This window comes from Rhincodon typus, chromosome 5, assembly GCF_021869965.1.
Source record: "Rhincodon typus isolate 14 chromosome 5, sRhiTyp1.1, whole genome shotgun sequence".
NCBI lineage: Eukaryota > Metazoa > Chordata > Chondrichthyes > Orectolobiformes > Rhincodontidae > Rhincodon > Rhincodon typus.
This window is the reverse complement of record NC_063336.1, coordinates 87478867-87499841: the sequence shown is the minus strand read 5'-3', so window position 1 is coordinate 87499841 and position 20975 is coordinate 87478867. Positions and strand designations below refer to the sequence as shown.

At 40.0% G+C, this 20975-nt stretch overlaps 1 protein-coding gene across 2 annotated transcripts in view; it reads left to right on the top strand.

The window, feature by feature from the left end:
* Nucleotides 1–20200, top strand: part of LOC109911137 (frizzled-3) — a 96960-nt gene extending 76760 nt beyond the window's left edge. The window contains exons 6-8 of one of the 2 annotated variants that reach the window (XM_048597310.1): nucleotides 4931–5079; nucleotides 7421–7654; nucleotides 19591–20200. In XM_048597310.1, coding sequence (XP_048453267.1) covers nucleotides 4931–5079; nucleotides 7421–7654; nucleotides 19591–19630 — 423 coding nt within the window. In that variant the 3' untranslated portion in view covers nucleotides 19631–20200. Of the gene's footprint in view, nucleotides 1–4930; nucleotides 5080–7420; nucleotides 7655–12079; nucleotides 15032–19590 lie in introns of those variants that run through there. The other variant, XM_020510398.2, reaches the window with a different exon arrangement.
* Nucleotides 20201–20975: the final 775 nt, after the last annotated feature.

The window sequence follows — 20975 nt, the reverse complement described above, 5'->3', positions numbered from 1 at the left end:
ATTCCTTGGTAATTGTTCATATTATTAAGGAGGTTCCAGTATTGGAGCTTACTGGAGCTCATGCCTTGTGTGAGGGTGTGGCTAGTTCTGGAGCACATGTTTTAAGTCCTTCAGCTAGAAAGGCATATAGACCTGTGTTGAGAGAAGGCGAACACTTGACAGATGGAATATAATTGGGAAAATGTGAGTTATGCACTTTGGCACAAAAAGAAATCTCCCAAACGGTTGCCCATTTTAAGACACATAAGGAAGAATGTTTTCTCGGGTAATGAATCTGTGGAATTCTTTGCTGCAGAAGGCTGTCACAAAGGTTATTAAGTATGTTCAAGGTTGAGATTGTTAATTAGTTAATGGAATCAACGGTTACAGGGAAAGGGCAGGAAAATGGAATTGAGCATTTTAAGCTCAGCAATGATATAATTAAATGACAGAGCAGACTTGAAAGGCCAATGGGCTACTTCTGCTCTTGTATCTTGTGGTGTATAGTTCATCCACTTGGCACTTCTGTTGCAAATGATGATAAACGTTTCAGTTTTGTCTTTTGTATTGATGTGCAGGGCTTCCCCATCCATTGAAGGAAGGGAAGATTTTGGATCTGCCTCCTCTGGCTAGTTTAATTGCCCACTATCATTTCATGATTAAATGTGACAGTTGTAGATCATTGATTTGTTCTATTGGTTGTGGGAGTAAAGGATGTTATTAAGGGCTTGGACAGGGAGGAATTTGTCCGATGTGTTCAAGAAAAGTTCTTTTATCAATATGCAGATGTACATACTAGAGAAGGAGCAAAACTTGACCTTCTCTTGGGAGATAAGGTGGGGCAAGTTACTGAAGTATTAGTTGGGGAGCACTTTGGGACAAATGATCATAATTCTGTTAGTTGTAAAATAGTTATGGAAAAGGAAAAGCTTTGTATAAAAGTTAAAGTTCTAATTTAGAGCAAGGCTAATTTTAACGGTATGAGACAGGAACTTTCAAAAGTTGTTTGGGGTAGACTTGTTCACAGGTAATGGGATAACTGGTAAATGGGAGGCTTTCGAAAGTGAGATAACGAGAGTTCAGAGGCAGTATGTTCCTGTTAGAATGAAGGGTGAGGCTGGTAGGAATAGGGAACAATGGACGAATAAAGATATTAAGGCTCTGGTCAAGAATAAGAAGGAGGCATGTCAGGTACAGACAACTGCGATCAAATGAATCTCTTTAAGAGTATGAGGGAAGTGGGGGCATTCTTAAGAGGGAAATCAGGAGGGCAAAAAGGGGATATGAAATAGCCTTGGCAGATAAGGCTAAGAATAATTCAGACATTCTACAAGTACATTAACAGCAAAAGAGCAAACAGGGAGAGAATAGGAGCCCCTAAAAATCAACGAGGTTGTCTACGTGTGGAACCACAGGACATGAGAGAGATACTAAACAAATATTTCGAGTCAGTATTTACTGTGGAGAAAGACATGGAAGCTAGGGAACCGGGGAGATAAATATTGCTGTTTTGAAAACAGCCCATATGACAGAAGAGGAGATGCTGGAAGTCTTAAAACAAAAAAGGTGGATAAATCTCCAGGACGTGATTGAATGTATCCCAGGACATTGTGGGAAGCTGGGGAAGAAATTGCGGGGCCCCTAGCACAGATATTTGTATAATCTACAGGGGTGAGGTGCCGGAAGACTAGTGAGTGGCTAATGTTGTTCCTTTATTTAAGAGAGGCTGCGAGGAGAAGCCTGGAACCAAAGACTGGTGAGTCTGACGTCACTGGTGGGTTGGAGGGGATTCTGAGAGACAGAATTTACATGTCCTTGGAGAGGCCAGGACTGATTAGGCATAGTCAGCATGGTTTTGTGCGTGGGAAATTATGTCTCAGAAACTTGCTTGAGTTTTTTTGAAGATGTGACCAAGAAGATAGATGAGGGCAGAGTGGTAGACGACGTCTGCTCGGACTTCAGGAAAACCTTTGACAAGGTTCTGCAAGGTAGACTGGTTAGTAAAGTTAGATCACATGGGATTCAGGGAGAGCTTGCCAGTTGGGTACAAAATTGGCTTGATGGTGTGAGACAGAGAGTGGTGCAGAGGCAACAAGGTGCAGGGCTGGATGAACACAGCAGGCCAAGCAGCATCATAGGAGCAGAAAGGCTGACGTTTCGGGCCTAGACCCTTCATCAGAAAAGGGGGAGGGGAAGGGGGTTCTGAAATAAATAGTGAGAGAGTGGGAGGCGGATAGAAGATGGATAGAGGAGAGGATAGGTGGAGAGGAAACAAACAGGTCGAAGAGGTGGGGATGGAGCCAGTAAAGGTGAGTGTAGGTGGGGAGTTAGGGAGGGGATAGGTCAGTCTAGGGAGGACGGACAGGTCAAGGGGGCGGGATGAGATTAGTCGGTAGGAGATGGGGGTGCGGCTTGAGGTGGGAGGAGGGGATAGGTGGGAGGAAGAACAGGTTAGGGAGGCGGGGACGAGCTGGACTGGTTTTGGGATGCGGTAGGGGGAGGGGAGATTTTGAAGCGTGTGGTGCAGAGGGTTGTCTTTTGGACAGGTGGCCTGTGACCAGTGGTGTGCCAGAGGGATCGATGTTGGGTCCACTGTTTGTCATTTATATAAAACTATTCTGATGAAAATTTAGGAAGCATGGTTAGTAAGTTTGTGGATAACACCAAAATTGGTGGTATAATGGACAGTGAAGAAGGTTATCTAAGATTACAAAGGGATCTTGATCAGTCGGGCCAGTGGTAGATTGAGTTTAATTTAAATGAATGCAAGGGGTTTTGCATTTTGGTAAGATGAACAAGGGCAAGACTTACACAGTTAATGTAGGACACTGGGAAGTGGTTTTGAATAAAGTGACCGAGGGATTCAGGTACATAGTTCTTTAGAAGTTGCGTCAGAGATAGACAGGGTGATGAAGAAGGCGTTTGGCATACTTGCCTTCATTCAGACCATTGAGTTATAGGAGTTAGGACATCATGTTGCAATTGTACAGGACATTAGTGAGGCCACTTTTGGAGTACTGTGTACAGTTCTAGTTACTGTCCTATCAGAAGAATATCATTAAATTGGACAGGGTGCAGAAAAGATTTAAAAGGATGTTACTGGGACTGGAATGTTTGAATTATAAGGAGAGGCTGGATAACCTTGGACTTTTCTCACTGGAGCAGAGGAAGTTGAGGGGTGACCTTATAGAGGTTTTCAAAATCATGAGAAGAACAGATAAGGTGAATGGCAAAGGTCTTTTCCCTCAGGTAGGGGAGTTCATAACTAGGGTCATAGGTTTTAGGTGAGAGGGGATAGATTTAAAAGGGACTGAGGGGCAGTGTTTTCACACAGAGGGTGATTCATACGTGGAATGAACTGCCAGGGGAAGTGGTAGATACAGTTAGACGATTTAAAAGACATTTGGAAATAGGAGAATAGAAAAGGTTCAGATGGATATGAGCCTAACACAGGCAAATGTGACTAGTTTAGTTTGGGAAACTTTGTCGGCATGGACAAGTTGGACCAAAGGGTTTGTTTCCATGCTGCATGTCTCTATGACTCTGAGTAATGATGAATGAGCAGTGATGTATCTTCAAGTCAGGCTGATATGTGACTTGAAGGAAACCTGGAAGTGATAGTGTTTTGATGTAGCATATATTTCTCAAGATAGCATCTTTGATTATTCAAGGCTTGTTAAATCATGGCTAATGCTATGAATTTATTAAAGGACAGGATGAGGAAGCAGGGCCTAAATCTGTTTCAATCAGAGTGGGAATCGAACCCATTGCTATTGGTATACTCTTCTGCACTACAGTTGAGCTAATTGACCCCACAATATACCTATATATGGGTCACCCCAAGGATTATGTATTGGTCACACTTTTCAGTATTATCATGGACAGATTCATCTACAACAGGCAAATCAGTAGTCAGGTATATTTTTCCCTCATTTAGTTCCTTGCAGCACCTGTTACACACCCAGTTTGGCAACTATCATACAGGACTATGTCAGCTTGTTCAGTAGTGGAGCTATTAAACTATTGTTGGTCACGGACCACAGAACTCCCCCACCCATAGCACATTCTCTGGTTCTTGCTATTCTCTGTGCTTTTTCCAAATGGCTTCCAGTGTAGAGCTTGGGTGTAAGTGGTAATCATAGACCTTTCCCTTGCCCATTTTGACCTGATGCCATTTGACTGTTAGGAGTCCATTGTCAGGATTTTTGGGACCACACCATTCAGACTACAAACCATACATCCACGTTTTGGGAGGTTTATCCTGCTGGTGAAACATGATATACCCTGGAATGGTGATGGAACAGTCCAAGACATTGATTTTACAATATGATTTGGTATTTTGTCGGATCTAGTTTTGAGTGAATATTCTTCAGACAGCACCATGAGGTAACTGATAATGAGTTCTCTTTCAGTAACTTTATGCTGAAAGTAACCACTGCTATTGACTGCTAGAAGAGAAGCCTGAAACCAGATCCTCTGTGGTTCTGTGGAGACAAATTACTGTTACTATATAATCCTGAAGTCTTAAGTTATTGAAGATTGTTTAGAAGGGTTATTAATTTTTCCCATTGCCTGTGTCAAGTGAATTTGATACATTAATAAATGTAATTAATACAGACCAACCTTCATTTAGTTGGGCAAGATTGTACTTTGCCCTTCACCAGTTTTAACAACATTTATAAAACCTTTTTACTCAAGCATTTTTGATTAAGTTAATGAATAGAGGACATTGCACCCTATAATTAAAGGGTAAATGCACTGTTTATAATGCAGCCGAGATCACAGGCCAGGATTTGACATGATGTAGTAGAATAGAGAATGATAGTGTGTTATCAATCAGGATCCATCGAAAGAAAGTAAACTAATCATTGAGGTGTGGGCCTTATAGAATGAAATGGATTGAGTTGGTTTTAAAATGCTGTATTGTTAAATTATCCTTGTCTCTCATTAGGTGACCCAGGTGAGTCATCCTGATCTTATTCTCTTCCTTATGAAGTACCTGATGGCTCTGGTTGTTGGAATTCCTTCTGTATTCTGGGTCGGCAGTAAGAAGACCTGCTTTGAATGGGCTAGCTTCTTCCATGGACGCAAGAAGAAAGAGTGAGTACACCTGGGGCATGTGCCCTGGCATTCCTAATGGTGCCCTCTTTTCCCACTGCTTGCCCTGTCCCTGGTATCTTTAGGTAGGGGAGGGGTGTGAACTGGGAGATTTTGTGTCCAACTAGAGGGCAGACAGACCTTAATGTAACATCTCAATCCAAAAGCAGCACCTCCAACAGTGCAATGGTCCCTCAGTACTGCAATCAACAAAAATGTCAATCTTTATTATCTCTCCAGTGTCTACAGTGTATTACAAGCCTATACAGACCAATAACTTAAAAGGATATCTGAATTTCTAGTGACTGGAAGGCTCACACAACAACAAAGCTAAAAATCTTGATTAACTCATTTTAGTGGGCAACTTTAAACCACAGAAAAGGTTCCCCATGTGACTTGTGATCAAAAATCCCTACCACAAATCTATCTTCCTCTGTCCTTTAAGTGAACATTTTATTCTGCAGGAACTAATCCAAGGTTATTTTTCATTTCAGTCAGCATATTTCCTTTTCATTTCCCAGTTGTGTAATGTCTAACCTCTGTGTTCATCTTCATAGTGAGGGTCACTTTGGCGTTACCTTCCTTTCCAAAGCAAAGTGAATCTTCCTCATTTAAATCCTCACAAATCTGTTTGTTCTATCTGGGAATGAGTTCCTTGCTGAGTAATCAGACAGCACTTATTCTGCTTCATGTGCAGAACTGGCTGTTTCTTTTTGTCTCTCTTGTTCCCTTACGTTCTTGCAAACTGACTTGTCTGAGAGATTCAGGAATATCCTAAGAAACCTGCACTCTGAATAACTAAATTTTTCTATTGACTTTTCCTTCCGAAAGCCCAACCCTAATGAAAAGCATTGCAGATTTCCAATGTCTGTTCTATCTCGGAATTTAATAGACATTTCAGATATAACTTGTTATAAAATGTAAAGTTCTTAACACCTCCTTGTGAGACTTGGAGACCAACAGTCTACACACAGTCATCACAAGTCCGCTTGCCATCATCCACAGGTGTGAAAACCTTGTACCTTCTTCCCAGTGGAAAATTCTTGCACCCCATTCGCCTTTACGTCACCCAAGCTTATGGTGAAAAGGAATTCAGAATGGGTGACATTCCCCCCTTCATTCCTCCGGTTTACCCTAAGTTAATGACAGAATCCCAAACCGGAACAAACTTTATATTTGTAACATGTGGGCTGTTAGCTCACGACCTTCTGAATGTTAGGCACTGATCCACAGCTCATACTGGAATTATAGTAGCTCCGTTGACCCGTGTTTTTTCAACAGTCACCTCACAACTTCCAGCATTTTCTGTACTTGTGCCTAATGAGCCATTTGTTTGTTTCTGTCTGTACTGATGAATGAACAAGTGAAATTTTGTAAATTTTAATTCATCTTGTGTAAGGTCACTGAGTCCGGTGAATTAGTGTTCCCAATACAACCAATCAGTTGCTGCCTAGGGTAAGTGGGTTCCAAAAGATCCCACAGCTTTGGATCGCCAGATCTCTCCGGGTTAGCAGTTAATGGGCAGTGGCTGGGGTTGTAGTGAGAAGTTCAGTAGACATTGTTCATTTGAAAAAGATACATGGAACTTATTAAGGTCAGAAGTCACTCGACACCAGGTTTATTTGAAATCGCAAGCTTTTGGAGCATTGCTCCTTCACCTGACGAAGGAGCAGCAATTGGAAAGCTCGTCATTTCAAATAAACCTGTTGGACTATAACCTGATGTCGTGTGCCTTCTGACCTTGTCCACCCGAGCCAACACCGGCATCTCCACGTCATGGAACTTATTACACTAAGTTTATTCAGAAAGTATCTGCACTTCTTAGCATGCATTGAGAAGTAAGTTCCTTCCCTGGGGATCTCTTCAGAGGAGACCATTCTGCCCTTGAGCATGTTCCATTGTTCTAGCAGATCAGTCAGATCATGACTGATCTGCATCTTAACTCCATTTGCACATCCCTTGGTACCTTGCCTCCCGAAAGTCTGTCAGTCCTGAATATTCGAATTGTCACCCAACATCCATAGCTTATTGTTGGTGAAAATTCCAAATTTTCATTATTGTTTTTGTGAGGAATTAAATGCTCCTGATTGATATTTTTGAATGACGTGGCTGTAGTTTCAAGATGAGGCTCCCTTGTTCTGAAAAATCTGCACTGCACCCTTTCCATGGCTAAAATACCTAAATTTTGACACATTTTAAAAGCTGGGGCTGGTAGTCAGAAACTAATCAATAATAAAATTTCTTTTTAGAGATGGGAGATAACTGAAACCTAATAGTTTGCCTAAGCTTTTAACTTCAACTGGATTCTATAATTGACCCATATCTCCTGCCTTTCCCTTTTCAGTTCTGTAAATGAGAGTCGCCAAGTACTGCAGGAACCCGAGTTTGCTCAGTCACTGTTGAGAGACCCCAACACCCCAATCATCCGCAAATCCCGAGGCACCTCTACACAAGGAACCTCCACTCATGCCTCCTCACAGCAACTTGCCATCATGGATGACCAAAGGAGCAAGGCTGGCAGTGTCCACAGTAAACCCAGCAGTTACCACGGCAGCCTGCACAGATCAAGAGATGGCAGGTGAGTGGAGCCATTGCAGAAATACAAATTGCATATTAAAGAGACTTTTTTAAAATGAAAGCATCAGATAGACAACTGCACTGTTCAGTCAGGTTGTCCTAGCTCGGTACTAATGTGGTATGAGGAACAGAAGGGGGTGGCATGTTGGCACAGTAGTTTGCACTGCTGCCCCTTAGCGCCAGGAAACTGTGTTTGATTCCAACCTTGGGCAGCTGTCTGTGTGAAGACACGTGGATTTCCTCTGGGTGCTCTGGTTTCCTGTCACAGTCTAAAAATGTACTGGTTAGGTGAATAGGCCATGCTAAAAATTGCCCTGTAGTATCAAGGTATGTGTAGGTTAGCCATGGTAAAAACTCCATGTAACATTAAGGGGTTTGGGCGATGGTATGGGTCAGGGTGGGAATCTCTTTGGAGGGTCAGTGCAGACTCAATGAACAGAATGGCCCCTTTCTACAAAGTAGGGATTCTATGATTCTATGAAGTCTTCCTAAATGCATGGGTGTAAATTTGAACTAAGCAGTGTTGCTTAACTGTTAGTATTCTTTCACAGTGAGTGACCACATCTTGAGGAGTAACCATTTCTTAACCCTAATATGTGGGTGCAAGAAAGATGCAGGGTAACTGACAATTTGCAAATGGAAATGACCAAAACTGAGAGTTACTGGAAAGATCTGAACAGAGTAGGGCTCATCTTCCTGGAGAAGAGAAGACTGAAGGATGATTTTCTGGAGGCCTTTAAAATTGTGAACAGGCTTGATAGTGTAGACATATAAAGTATGTTTTCATTTGATGAGACCAGTTCTAGGAGCCATATCTGTGATATAGTCACTAAAATCCAGTAAACAAATACAAGAGGAACTTCTTCAGCCAAAGAGTGGTGAGAATGTGTAGTGCATGGAGTAGTTTAAATGGCTAGCATAAGATGTATCGAAAAGGAATTGGATAAGCATATGAAGGAATAAAGTGTAGAGGGATATGTCCAGAGGAGTAGATGTAGCAGGGTGGGAACAGGTTCATGTAGAACAGATGTAGTGGCATGGACGAACTAGCCTGTTTCTGTGCTGTAAATCATATGTAAAAATATATAGTAAATGTTTAATACAATGCCATCCGTACATCTAATTAGGCAACAAATGACGTTGAGATTAACAAAGATTTTATTGTGAATCAATAGTATAGTACAAGCATCAGTTTCCGCATTTCCCTTCAGGAGCCTTTCCTTGAAATGATACCAACACACTGTGTTGAAGAACTGAATATTCTGAATTATCAGCTTAATTTGTCACATTTCAATTTCAAATTCAGTAGTGGCAAAACATAATGAAATGTTCAAGGGCCACTGTTAATTACTTTTATTCCTGTTTTTAAATTTTAGTGACATACAAGCTGCTAAACTGGTGACTGCATCTGTTTTTAAGATGTTGATGGAAAAGGATATTGAAATCACAGAATTGTCACTGTGCAGGCGGCCATTAGGCCCATGTCCTCTCTGAATGAGTTCTTCACATCTCTTCTTCCAACCCCAAACACTTGCTAAACAGCCTGCATGGAGCTCAGTGCTCACTTTTCATGTGTAATCTATTCAGCTTGTACAGGTACCCAGAATCAATCTCATTTTATCAGCTGTCTAAACCCCTCCCTGCAGCACCATCTTTCCAGCCAAATATTCCTCTCTCTTCTTCCACTTGTAGATGCATGGCACTGGGAGTAATCCAGAGATTAATACTTTTGAGTTGCAGTTTGCTAATTTTCTGCCTGGCTCCTTAATTGCAGGATCACATCCCCTTCATAATCACGTTATTGGTCCCAATCTGGAGTAGGACCTCTAGCTGTTCCCCCTCCCCCAGGCAACAATTGTTTGAATTAAATTTGCAATCCTTTTAGGCACCAAAAAAACCCAGAAACCTGCCTAATCATGTCTAATGTGAAGTTAAAAGATGGTATTAGATCAAACAAAGAACTTAGTTGTGAAAAGAGTGGTAAACTCAAGTAGTGGGAGGATTTTGGAATTCAGTAACAAATAAATCAAGCAGGGAATAGTAAAGGGAGTATGAGAGGACACTAGCAAGTGACATAAAATCAGATTGCAAATGTCCCTGTAGGTATGTAAACAAGTCACTAGAGACAGATGGAGATGAAATTATGATGAAGAATAAGGAAATGCCAAAGCAGTTTGTTTAATGTCTTTGTATCTGCCTTCGCATCAGAATGCCCAAGAACATTCTGAAAGTAATGGAGAACTGAAGGCTTAGCAAGAATGAGGAAGTTAAAGAAACCTGTTATAGAAGTGAAAAAATAATGGTTTAAGGGAACTAATTGGCAACAGATCCCTGGTCTTAATGACCTACATTCCAGGGTCTTAAAAGAAACAGCTGCAACATTAATGAATATATTAGTTTTGATCTTCCAGAATTCCTTGGATTCAAACAGTTCCCAAGGACTGGGTGGTATTAAACATAGGTTTGGTGTGAGAAGTGAGAGAACGGGAACACAGAGGCCAGTTGGCCTATCACAAGTAGTAGAAAAACTGCAAGAATCTATTATTAGGAACATGATAGTGACAATTCGAAAATTGCAAAATTATGTAGAGTCATACAAATTTATAAAACTAAAAACATGTTTGGCAAATGCAGTGGTGGTGTGAGGAGTAACTTGTAAGATGGATAAGAGGGAATGTACTATGTACACCCTACAGTTGAATGTTCAAAGCAGCATTCAGTAAATACCACAGAAGAGGTTATTACCCATAGGATTAAGGCAATAATATGAACATGGTTTGAGGATTAATTAAGGAGCAGAAAACAAAGAATAAACTGGACATTTTTGGGTTGTCAGGCTGTAACCAGTGGTGAACCACAAAGAGCAGTACTTCTGAGCTGATTGAAATCTTTGTTAGTGACTTTGATATATTACTCAGTCCTCTCATGTATATTTTCTGATAATATAATGTTATGTGGGAATAGACGTTGTGATGGAGATGCACAGACACTGTAGAGGGACAAAGGTTGAGTGAGTGATCATGAACATTGCAGATGCAACTGGGTAACAAAAATGTTTAAAAAGGAATATTTTGAATGATGAGAGACTGGAAAATGTTTACATTCAGAGTCGCTAGTGTGATCTTGTACATGAAGCGTAGAAAGTTAACTTGCTGGGACAGCAAGAAAGTGGAAAAGTAAATGGTGTATTTACTAGCTTTTGTAACCAAGCAATTCAAGTATAAACATAAATGAGTTTTACTTCAATTATACAGGGTATTGCTGAGAGCACACCTGGAGTAGTGCGTGCAATATTGGTCTCTTCTTCTGAGGAAGAACATACCCTGGAGAGGAGTGCTGCACTTGGCCTTTGAGGATAGGTTGAGTAGATAAGGCTTATATCCTGTGGAGGCCTTGAAAGATAAGAGGCAATTTTAATTGAAATAAACAAATTATCAGTAGATGTTGAGATTGAAGAATCTATAGCATTCATTCTTAGAATAAAGAATGGCCATTTAAGACTGCAATAAGAAAAGATTTTTCTAGGGAAAGTGAATGCTTGAAAGTCATTATCCCAGCAAGCTGCAGATGCTCCACCGTTGAACAGATTCAAAACAGATGCCAATAGATTTTTGGCTGCTAGGGGCATTAAGGAAGATGGAGTTAAAATAAAAGATCAACCATGATCTTATCGAGCAGTGGAGCATGATCAAAGGATAAAATCAATAATAAGGTCCTTCCCTTGCATCAACTGGACATTGCTAGGGGTGCCATATCTGTCCACAGCTTCTGCTGGAATGGTACATGTACAGACATTGCATGAGGGCAAAGCCTAGCAGGCCTCAAGTGATGAAATGACCTGCAGTGTTCATATGGCAATAAGAAGACACAAATGGAGAAAGATTAAAAGACTACATTAATTAAGTTTTTCATATTCTGTTTATACTAGGATATCGGGATGCAGTTTGTTTTCCTTAAAACATTTTCCAGAAACAACATATACCCAGGACCCTGCCAAAGCAGCAGGCAAGAGAGAGTGCAAAGTTTATTTGGAGGCTTCTAATTAACATTACACCACATTTTAGATGTAAACATTTGTAAACTGCAAAAACTGAAGTGTGGGGGAGGTGCAGTGTTTTTGATGTGCAGGGAGAATATCCATTCAGGTTAGGATCCCCACTTTTCATTAGCAGTCAGTGGGGTCCAATAAACCAGATTTCTGTCTCCACCATCAATGCTCAAACAGAAGACTCACTGAAACATTGTTTTATGGTACTCTCAAAACTCAATCAACTTTGCTGTTCTGAAGCCCCATTCCACCACCAGCCACCACCCACCACCACCCCCCCACCCCGCCCTTTTTAGCCCACAATGTTTTATAAACTTTTGCAGTAACCCACTATCTATGTGATGGTTAATTGGAACCTCGCCCATTTTTTTTTATCAGATATACACCATGCAGCTTCAGAGGTTTGGATGAACGGTTGGTGCATGGTAGTCTGCCAAGGCTCAATGACCAGTCCCGGCAAAGCAGCCAGCACCGCCTGAATGACCAGTCCCGCCAAAGCAGTATCAGGGACCTGACCAACCCAGCAACTCATATTACGCATGGTACCAGCATGAACCGGGTCATTGAGGAAGACTGCACAAGTGCCTAAATGTAACCTCCTTTCCAAGGCAAAGCAAAGGAGGCAAACTGTTTAACAGAAGATGGGAAATGCCGTTTACAGAGCATTTACAAGAGGGAGTTTGTTTACTGGCAGTTGTTACATTAGGTCAATGGCAGCAAAATAGATAATAGGTCTTGTTAATTGCAGTTTCATCTACTGTCATTAATGCTGGCAAGGAGGTTTAGATAGTTGCTGACATAAAAAAGACTTGAACTCTTCTTTGGAACAACAGAAGTTTAGATGTATTTCAACTGATGCAACCAATATAAAGACGAAAGAGAAGGAAGTTCAAAGTGGCATCTCATTCCTAAACAGACTGCTGTTCATTCTGGGTACTTTATAAAACTGGGAGGGTAGAAAGCTTGGATTCCTCTTCAAGGACAATGTGATCCATAATGTAAAAAAAAACTTTTTAGATCATTGCTGAGACATCTTTAGATGAACACATACCTTATGCAAAATTTGATACCATTCTCATGTCTACATGATAGTCAAAAGGATCATTGTTTGGAACTGTTTTTATTATGTTTATGGCTGCAATGGTAAGAACATTAATAGCAAACCTGTTAGTTTTCAGAACTCCCATCTCTAAGATTAAATTCTGTTATTAGAAACTGGATGCACGGTATGAAAGAAACAATGAAATGATGTGATAAAGTGTAAAAATACGTTGTATGTACTTGAAATGAGGTGGGTTTTGTAAAGGGGCTGTTGCACAGTTTTTTGTTTAGTTTTTATTTGGGTCAGGACGTTGCAGTGCTACCTCAGTGCTCCTTCTAATATCTGACCATTAGGATAAGTAACAGATGAGGCAGCTTTGCCAAATAACATGTTGCTAATGAAGGGCAGGGTTTATGGGTGGTGAAATGGAGTTGTGCCCTAAAGTACATATTTGGTGATGAGCAACAAATGCTGGCCTTGCCAATGATGCTTACATGCCATGAAAGAATTTTTTTAAAATGGGGAACTTCTTGTTAAGGTGGGATGCAATACACCTCAAAGTTATTGTTATACCATGTGATGGGAAAGCTTAATGGTTCTGGAATAGTATTGCCCCATACCCACTCCCAGCACACTCTGCCACCCACCTCAAAAGTAAAAATAATGTGGACAAATGAATTATACTGCTGATGGAAAGTCCTTCACCTGCAACTCTGGGTTCATTCATTACCTAAAATATCTGTTGGTGATCCTGTTAGTATCCCTCCAAACAAAATAACTTTCCAATTGCAGTTTGCCTGAAATGAACTGAAACAAAACTTAAAAAATTGGAAAAACCTAGAGATTGGGTATCCTGCCAAACTTTCAACCGACCCTTAGCCTAAGTAGGTACTTTCAAACATTCACCAGTATCTTCACAAATGTGTTTTCTATGTAATTAAATGTCACAGTAATTCTGAAATATCCAATTAGTATAATGCAGATGACAAAGGACAGTGAAGACCTCTGAGACCCTCCAATCCAGCTCACTGGTGCCATCCATAATTCAGTGGTGCCACTTTGATCCCTGATTCAAAAAATAAAGGAATGCAAGCTCCGTTCTACAGTATTGAGAACAAAATCTAGGCCAACACTGTTTTATGAGTACTGGCAAGTTGCTGCACTGTCAGAGGTACATTAAATCCCATCTTTTCCCTCAGTTATGCAAAAACAATATTCCACAACTAACATTTCTGGTCACTATCACATGTCTGAGAGATCCTGCTCATACAAATTACCTGCTACCTTTATTACAATAGTGATTACACTTCAGTTGGCTGTAAAGTATTTGAGGATGTGCTGAGTCTGTAAAAAGTATCAAATGAAGTTTCTAAACAGTTGATCAGACTCTCAGTACCTTGTATCTACCTGCATGTTATCATTCCTTAGTGACCTAAGCTGGAATAGTGATGTATTTAGAGAATCATGGAATACATACGTCACAGAAAAGCCACTTGGCCTGTTATAGCCATGCTGACTCAGAGCTACTCAACAAATTCCACTCCTTGGGCTTTTCCCCATAACCCTGTATGTTTCTTCTTTGATAATTATCCACTTTCCTTTCGAAAACCACTATTAAATCTGCTTCCACGATACCATCAGGAATACATTCCAGATTTCTTAGCACTCACATTAAAAGCTTTTTCTTTATGCCTCTCTAGTCCTTTGCTAGTAAACTTAAATTTTCCTGTTCTTGAACCTTCCACCAACGTGAACACTTTTCTCTATTTATTCTTCCTGGAATTCTTAGGACTTTGAATAACTCTGTGAAATCTTCTATAAACTTTAAATAAAAGCAATATACTGCAGGTGCTGGAAATCTGAAACAAGCCTAGAGAATCCTGGAGAAAATCAGCAAGTCTGGCAGTATCTGTGGAGAGAGAAACAGTTTGTTTTAAATCTGGTTTGACTTCTTCAGAATCTGACGCTATCAGACCTGCTGAGTTTCTCCGGTATTCTCTTCAATTATTTCTCTCGACCTTCTCCTCTAATGAGAACAGCCCTAGTTTCACCAGTCTATCTCCGTAGCTGGTGTTGCATTCCCAGAGCCATTTTTGTGTGTATTTTCTGTACCCTCTCCAGTCATGTCACGTGTCAAAGTTGCTCCTTTTGAGAACAAAGAACAATACAACACAGGAACAGGCCCTTTGCCCCTCCAAGCCTATGCCGACGCATTTTGTCATTCTATAAGAAAACTGTCTTCACTTACTCTTTCCGTCCTATTCATGTATTCGTCCTGGTGCTTCTGGAATGCTGCTATTCTGTCTGCTTCCATCACCAACTCTGGCAGCATGTTCCAAGCACTCACCAGCCTTTGTGTGAAAAACTTGCCTTGCACATCTCTTAAACCTCCCCCCCTCCCTACACACACACACACACACACACACGCGGACGCGCAATACCTCAAACCTATGTCCCTTAGTAATTGACCCCTTCACCCTGGGAAAAAGCCTCATATTTTCCACTCTCTCCATGCCATTCACAATCTGATAAACTTCTATCAGGTCACTCCTCAACCTTCTGCATTCCGGTGAAAACAAGCCCCAGTCTATCTGACCTTTCTTCACAGCTAAAATCCCGCATACCGGGCAACATCTTGTTAAATTTTTTTTTCTACTCTCTCCAAAGTAACCACATCCTTCTGGTAGTGTGGTGACCAAAACTGTAGGCAATATTCCAAGTTCAGCCTGACTAAAAGTTTTATGAAGCTGCAGCGTAACTTGCCTATGTTATACTTAGTGTCCCTTCCAATGAAGGTAAGCGTACCATAGGCCTTTTTTACTACCTTATCTACCGCGCTGCTGCCTTCAGTGATCTGTGGACCTGCGCACCAGATCCCTCTGCATATCAATATTCCTAAGGGTTCTGATATTCACTGTGTAATTTCCACATGTACTTGACCTTCCAAAATGCATCATCTCACACTTGTCCAGATTAAACTCCATCTGCCATTTTTTTGCCCATGCCTCCAACTAATCTATATTCTGCTGTATCCTCTGATAATCCTCCTCACTATCTGCAACTCTTCCAACCATTGTATATTCTGCAAACTTACTAATTAGACCAGCTACGTTTTCCTCCAAGCTATTTGTGTACGTCACAAACAGCAGAGGTCCCAGCACTGATCCCTGTGGAACACCATTAGTCACAATCCTCCATTCCAAAAAGCATCTTTCCACCGCTACCCTCTGTCTCCTATGACTAAGCCAGTTCGTATCCATCTTGCCAGCTCACTCCGACACCATGTGACTTCACCTTGTGACTTTACCTTTTGCACCAGTCTGCCATGACGGACCTTGTCAGAGGCTTTACTGAAGTCTGTATAGACAATATCAACTGCTTTTCCCTCATCAATCATCTTCATCACCTCAAAAAACTCAATCAAGTTAGTGAGGCATGACCTCCACACAAAACCATGCTGTCTATCGCTAATCAGTCCATTTGCTTCTAAATGCTTGCAGATCTCATCGCTGCGAACCTTTTCCAATAATTTCCCTACCACTGACGTGAGGCTCACAGGCCTGTTATTTCCAGGATTATCCCTGCTACCCTTCTTAAACAATGGGACAACATTGGCCATTCTCCAGACCTCTGGGACCTCACCCAGTGGTGATCCAGCAATTTGTTCTCTTGCCTCCCTCAATATTCTGGGATAGGTCTCATCAGGACCCGGGGACTTATCTACCTTTATACTTTCTAAGATGCACAACAGCTCTTCCTTCTCAATAGCAACTTGGCTTAGAAATTCAACACTCCCTTCCCTGAGGTCATCCTCCACCAGTTCCATTTCTTTGGTGAATACCAACGCAAAGCTTTCATTTAGGACCTCACCTACCTCTTGTGGATCCACAAACAGATTCCCTCCTTCGTCCTTGAGTGGGCCAAACCTTCCCGTGGCTACCCTCTTGCTTTTTATATATGTGTGAAAAGCCTTGTGATTGTCCTTTAATCCTGTTTTGCTAACGACTTTTCATGACCCCATTTTAGCCCCTATAATTCCTTGTTTAAGGTCTTTCCTACATTCCTTGTATACTTCAAGGGCTTTGTCAGTTCCCATCCTCCTCGACCTTAGGTACGCCTCCTTTTGAGAATTGTATTCTCTATATTATTTCTCCTTGTCTTCCAACCAAAACTTGTCACTTTGTATATCTGCATTAAATTTCAACTGCCACCTATCTACCTATTCTAATACTGTGGTCTATGCTCCTTTACAGTCTGTCACTATCCTCTTCATAGTTTACAATGCTTCAAAATTGGTGTCATTTTCATATTTTGAAAATGTGCCACACAAAGACCTAGGTCATGAATACAGGTTAAGAAAAGTTATGGTCTTATCACTAAGCACAGTATACCTTCAACCAGTCTAAACCAACTATTAACCAATGATCGCTGTTTCCTGTCATAAGCCAACTTATTTTTCACATCAACAATTTCCTTCAATAGGCTTCAGCTTTGCTATCATGCATGTTATTTGACATTTGCTCAAACATTTTTTGGAAGTCCGTGTGGACCACATCAACCACATTACCTTCATCAATCTTTTTTTTGATGAAGTAACAATCAAATTAAACACGACTTGTTCTTAATTACAGAAAGCTATCAAAAATTTATTTCTCTAAACCCAGATTATTTCTAAAGCTTTTGCCAACAATGTTAAGGGAATTGACCAACATTCCCTCTAATGTTTTTTTTGCTGCAAGGACCTCAGAGTGCCATGTATGGCAGCGGCTTCTGAAACCAGTAGTCTGTTTTGGGAGTGGCACTGGGACACCTGTGCAAGGAATCTCTAAGCAGCTGTGCAGCCGTACAGCTTAGAGGACATACATTGGGAATTACTTGTAGTTGCTGGGCTTATTCTTTGCATCTTTTTTTTTGAATAGGACTCTGACATTTGCAGTTTTCCAGTCTTCTGGCATCACCTACATTTAACAAGGATTGGAAGGTTGAATCCAGTAACTCCACAATTTTCACCCTTTATCCCCATCTAATTTGATTCTGGTGACTTAAAGTAGATTTAAGTATAGCAGACATTCTAATACTACTTTATCAGTTTTTAAAGCAGTCCTTTGTCTCAACTGTCTCCTGTTTCACTATGACTTTGGCAATATCATCTTTGCTAAAGATGAATGCAAAGTAATCATGTATTTCCTCAGTCATGCTTTCTATCTCTCTATCAATTCCATCTTTAGTCCCTAATCAATCCTATTCCTCTTTACACCCTCTTCTGCACCCCTTTCATAATTGTTCCTTTTTACGTCAGTTACTAGCCTTTTCTCATACTTTCTCTTTGCTGTTATTTTTCTTTTCTTTCTATATTCAGCCTGGTTCTTGCTTATTATTATGACATGTGTCCTTTTTCTCTCTGTTTATTATCAGTATCTATCATTCTTGTCACCCAAGTCCTCTGGCTTTAGCTTCCCTACCTTTCCTCTTTTGTGGGGATGTATGTCAACTGTACTTGAACTGTCTCTTCTTCAGAGAACTGTCCATTGTTCAATTACAGTTTTGCCTGACAGTCTTTCTAGCTGGCCCTTCCCTAGTAAATTTTTTTTACTCTAGTTGGTCTTTGGCCTTTTCAATTGTTAGCCTATACCCTAGGTTTCTATTATCATTGAGCACTAAAATGAGAACCAAGTAACTATCTGTGTTTTGAAAAGTCTGATTTAATCTGGGTTTAGTTATTCCAACCCATTAATTCAGAGAGGGTGTTCATGTAAATCCAAACAAATCAGTCTGTGAACTTCATTTCACTTTCAAGAGATTTCCTTCCTGTTGCACAACATTAACCTCCTTCATACGCAGTCCAACTTTTTTGTTGAAGTGGACTCTACATATTCATCAGTTCTCTTGTTACAGTTGCTAACTAATAATGCCTTTATTTTCTGACATTTTATACAGATCAGTATTTACCTGTTTAACATTTAGCTCTTCATTCATCAACATTAAACATCTAAAAATTTTCACTGCTTCCAAAGAGTACATACAGCTCTTTGGTGACTAAATGTTTAACTTGCTAAAGCTATATATTTGAATATATCCAGGAGACTTTTCTGACATTCTGGACAGTACTCAATAAAGTTCTCTTCAGTTTTCCCTTGTTCCTGAAAAGTTCAACATACTTGTTATGTACCCTTTCGATTTTCTACAAAATCAATATTATGAAATTATTACTCATTGCCATCTCTGTTCTCCTATTTCCCACACCTTAACTCAGGAACTAGTATCTCTAGTGCTCCTCCACCAATTTTTCGACTTTTCCAAGCCCTGGCTTAGCTTTTTCCAAATATCATTATCTTCTACAACAGTGTTCTCGTCTGTCAACTTCTTTGGCAATTATTAGTTCTTTTTTGTTCTAAAATTAGACATTTTCATTGTGAATGGTGCATGGCATAGAATGCGTAGAAAGGAAGAAGACAGAACTGATTCCTTCCATTCCCAGTTGCCTCCAACCCACCTCCCAAAAGTAACACTTAATCTGAATTGCAATAAGTGAGGTATGGTACAAAAAATGCAAGCAGAAAGGTGCATTAGATGACAGAAGAAAATGCCAATGTTGGGAATTTATAAAGAATAATCAAAAAGAGTAATGAAGATAGAGAAATTGTGGGTTTCTTAATTTTTTAAAAAAAATTATTCTGGGCAAGTTGTAGTGGCTGTACTTGAGTAATTTGAGGTATAGAAGTAGACTGTTGCATTATTTGCAATGAAATCTTGTGCTGGGTTTAGTTGACATTGATTAGTTGTTGAAATGGGGTGAAAGCAGTGGCTAACTAACTATACTTATTTCTACTCCTTTTCTACTAAACAGCTATCATTGGAAGCCACCAAGTGTAATGTACTTGCCCTGAGGCTGATTCAGCAACAATGAAGAACTGTTAAATTCTTTTTATATCCGAAGTCACAAATCTGATACTCCTTACAGCTCGTTCTCGATTTCCCTCTTTGTATAGTTAGCACATGTGGCCACAAGTCTTCTGTCATGTTAGGAGCAGATGTGAGGGGTAGCTATGCCAAAACTACACTTCTGTTTGGTAATCTATCCACAATCAGATCAAAGTGGCAAGCTTGGCAAACAGTAGTCATCATCAACATAATCCTGATTTGAGATGGTAACTGAAAATCATGTTCAGGGATTGTTCCTTCTCCTGACATTGACATTATTGGATTGTTGAGAACTATTGTGTTTTACCATCAGAAGCAAACCGGTGGTATAAAGAATACATTAGTTGGGCCTTTGTCCAACGCTAAAATGGCAAAGGAGAAAAGCTTGTAACTTGCACTCGCCCCATAAAGAACCTTTTTGTTTACATTAGAATTGTGTGGATGTTTAGTTAAGTCTTTATTTTTTTTTCAGTTTTAGCACTTTAACTGTGATTGTATAGATGTTGAAATGTAGTGGTGGTAAATCAGACTTTTTTGAGAACAATAGATTTTCTAATAAAATAATTAAATCATGATTTCATTCATATTATGTGATTGCAATTATTTATCAATTTTTTGGTTAGAATTTTTGATTTTTAATCTCATTGTTTTGCAGAGTTTTGGTTTTTGTACAAATTAGAACATCAGAACAATGCATTAATATTCTGTTTTTTAAAAACTGGATTTAAATTAAAAAGTTTCAGAAGGTGATTTTCAGAAATTGTCTGAGGCTAAGGAGATTTCTATTCTTAGCTAGTAGTCCTCATGTAAAAACCCTTGGAAGAAATAACCCCAAATTGAATAAAATATAGCTGAACTGTAACAGTGTAATAAGTTCATAATTACTGCTAAACTCACTAGCTCCAAAATAATTTTAGATTTATTTACTATAAAATAAATCTATTTACTAAAATGCAATTTCTTTGATGGTTTGCTTCTCCATTGACTTTATGTCCCAATAATAGGTTGTTAGTATAAAAATTGAGTGTTGCTGAAAAAAGACATACTTGCAAAGCTTTTTGTCTTGCACTCACCAAGGCGATTCACGAGTGCCAAGGTAAGAGGAAAAACCAAAATTTATACTGCATAAGAGCAGAATGGCAATTGATTGCCGAGTGGACTGAGGTACAGGCAATGCCATGGAGAATGCAGGAGTTAATGATGATTGACAGATAATCACGAGGCTTGGTTTAAATCATCTCTACATAATCTGTCTCTCATCCTGAGACTCTGTTCCCTTGTTCCAGATTTCCCACCCTCCCCCAACTGAGG